We start from the raw sequence: 3,150 nt of genomic DNA, 5'->3' as shown, positions 1-3,150 counted from the left end.
CTATTGCCCCCCTCCCCCCCACCAGCCCAACACAAATTCCTGAAGGATATGTCACATCAGCAAGCAGTTCACTAGCAGCCTTGTCGAATGCTTTGCACTGGGTGCAAGTCTCCGTAATGAAATATGATGTTTCTTTCAGCAAACCCAAGACTGCACACGTCATAGTAGATAGAATCACTCTTCCTAAATGTGCATACAACCCGGGTATCCTGGAAGGCCCGAGTGAGACATCTCTTGCAGTCATAGGCCTCTGTCTCACCATGACATCTTTCTAGAGCATATGTTCTGTCCTGGCTAGAACCAACCATCTGCCTGTAGAACAAAGAGGGGAAGGAGGCGGCTGCCTCAGGCAGCGTGGCGGACAGCTCTTCAAGGTTTTGCTAGTACTTGCTGGGCGTAGTGTAGTTTCCACCATCACAACGGTAAGCCCAGTAACTCAGACTGTGGCTGTGGTAATAAGGAGATTTAGTGCAGTCACGACATACGTCGTTGTCTTGATGGTGTGGCCTGAAAAAAAGTAGATGAGTGCCATGTTAGTGCCATATGAATGCAGCCTGGCGATGCTCGGGTCAAATCGAATGGGGGCAAAATGATGAGGAGGTCGAGGGCTATTTATAGGTGCGGTGGCCGGAGAGCACGTGAACGTGGGCAACGTGGGCGCAGGCGTGCTTGGGGTCGTGCGCGATGTGGGCGGTTGCGAGAGAGAGGTGGGGGACGGACCTGACATGCAGGCCCCACATGTCAGTGGCTCGGGGGAGAGAGGGGGGGGGGGGCGTGAGGCTGGCCTGGCTAACTGGACCACGGCCTGGCTGGCTGGTCCAGTTGGGCCTTTATTTTTTCTTTTCCGTTTCCATTTTTCTTCTTTTTTCTTTTTCCGTCTTCTTTGTAAATTCAAATAGAGTTTGAATTTGATTTTTTTTTCAAACAGAGAACATTTTCTAAATTCCAAATGGAATATTTGTGAATGTTCAAATTTTTTGTTTGGGCATTTTGGACATATAATGCATGCACTTATATTTTCCTTTTAAATTTGAATTTGGTTTCAAAACCAAATATGTTTCAAATTCATTTTAGATAGTAGGCAGAAGTTCAACATGTCATTTGGACTTATGGAAATAATATTCCCTGCCAATAAAATACATGACCATTTTTTGAACAATACCCTTTTTCCCTTTGATTTGAATTGACTACAAAATAAATCCAACTCAAATCTTTTGGGAAAATTTTAATAGGGCTTTGAATATTACTTGGGACTTATCAGGGATAGCCTTACGCCTAAATAATATTTGAAAAGGTTTGGTTCCTACCAATGACTAGCTAGGTTTCAACTAACTGTATTGGGATTTTATCCCTTCTATGCAAACAATCAAACAATCAAAGTTAATCACAATCAAATCCTAGGCACTCATGGGTATTTCCTAGAAAAAATTTAATTCCTTGTGAATTTTTTAACATCCCAGATTTGGGAAAAATCTGGGATGTGACATTTCCAGTGAAGGTTTTGTATAGCATAGTCTAAGAAAAAATTAATCATTGGTTATCTTTAAGTAAGCTAAGTCACACATTTAATAGTTGCAGTACTTATGCAAGTGCCATTTCCCACTAGCAAGATGTGAAAACACACATCTCATTACTTTGGAAAAGGGGAGTACCCCGGGCTCTACATTACAAAATATACACACCGAGTAACAGACAAGAGACAAGATAACACAAGCACGATCGGTCTAACCCGAGATTACATAGTTCACCCGTGTAATGTACGAGTGGCTCGCCAGCCAAACACACACCATATATTTATTTATATATTCAGATTCAGACATGTTCAGTACGCGGCAGCAGCTCCAGCCAACTTCCTGAATAGCATGGCCGCCTGCCATTCATCCAGATGGTCGTCATCCTCGTTGGTCCCGTGGGCTGCTTCATCCAGGAAGCAGTGCGCGGGCGCCTGCCACTGGTCGTCGTCTTCCAGCACCACGCCCACCTCGAAGCTCATCACGAACTGCTGTAACCCCGTCACTGCAAACATGCATGCAGACCTCCATAAAGTTTCAGACATCACGTACGTACATGGATTTTTCGGAGCTGATAAACAAACAGTAGTGCAGTAGCAATGGGGATGTGCATACCGTCAAGGAAGTTCCAGCGGACTGGGCGCCCCGTGAGCGCGTCCTCGTAGTAGAGGATGAAGTCGGCCTTGCCCCAGACGCGGCAGTCGATCCCGCCGGTGGTCTCGCGGCCGAGGTAGACGGCGCCTCCGTCGGCGAGCCACCCGGGGGGGAGCACGCCGACGGGGACCTGCTGCGTGCGGCAGGTGGCCGAGTCGAAGTAGAAGGTGGTGCCGTTGTTCCACTCCACGTCGTACAGCGGGTCCCCCGAGAGCTGGTGCCGGATCAGGTTCAGGTTGCGCCGCCGCGGCCAGTCGTAGTACAGGTCGTGCAGGCGGAGCGGCGGGCCCGTTGAAGCAATCGAGACGTTGGTCAGGTTCGTGAACAGCACCGCGTGGAACTGCTCCGGCCAGGGCGCCGGCCCATCAGGCGTCGTCGCTGAGGACGACGCCGCCGCAGTGGTGGCGGCGGCGATGAGCAGGAGCTGCTGGAGCACTGGCCATGCCATCTGTCCCGGACCTTATCTTTGGTTTCACCTGTCGGTCTGCTGGTGAGTGGTGAGTGAGGGCTGAGGGGTGACCACCAGTGACCAAAAGCAATGGATGGAATGGGCAGCAAATTTATACCATCCATGTGCAGCAATTTCAGCCGCACAAGCTTCTTGGAGAATTATCAAGTTATATAAGAAACAATGAAGCAAATATCATGTTTCAGTGATGAGTATTACTTGTTAGCATAGTTCCAAATACAGCGTCATTATGCAGATCCACTTACACCAAGTTTAGGAGATTGGCCATTGCCGCAAGAATGGTCAATTCCACTGCTGATTTTTTTTTCGAAACGGAGGCAAAAGAATTGCCTCATCGATTAATTAAGAAGAAGAGAATTGCCCGGTTAATCTACGGAAAACCGGGCTAAAACCGATACAATCAGACCATAATTGGGTACCTACTGAAATTTTTAGTTACACTAGTAGAACGCCCGTGCGTTGCCACATGCCTTTTGGTATTTTTTTTCTAGTTGCATATATATACTTGTATTGTTT

At 47.7% G+C, this 3,150-nt stretch overlaps 1 protein-coding gene across 1 annotated transcript; it reads right to left on the bottom strand.

The window, feature by feature from the left end:
- Positions 1-1,611: 1,611 nt before the first annotated feature.
- Positions 1,612-2,705, bottom strand: LOC123077225 (uncharacterized protein At4g14100). Its single transcript, XM_044499456.1, has 2 exons — positions 2,127-2,705; positions 1,612-2,016 (listed from the first exon to the last, which is right to left on the bottom strand). Exons 1-2 carry the CDS (start codon positions 2,611-2,613, stop codon positions 1,823-1,825), a joined length of 681 nt encoding a protein of 226 aa, XP_044355391.1. The 5' UTR covers positions 2,614-2,705; the 3' UTR covers positions 1,612-1,822.
- Between the last annotated feature and the right edge of the window lie 445 nt (positions 2,706-3,150).

The sequence above is a fragment of the Triticum aestivum genome, chromosome 3D, assembly GCF_018294505.1.
Source record: "Triticum aestivum cultivar Chinese Spring chromosome 3D, IWGSC CS RefSeq v2.1, whole genome shotgun sequence".
NCBI lineage: Eukaryota > Viridiplantae > Streptophyta > Magnoliopsida > Poales > Poaceae > Triticum > Triticum aestivum.
Note: the sequence above shows the minus strand (reverse complement) of the source record. Positions and strands in the feature narration are given on the sequence as shown.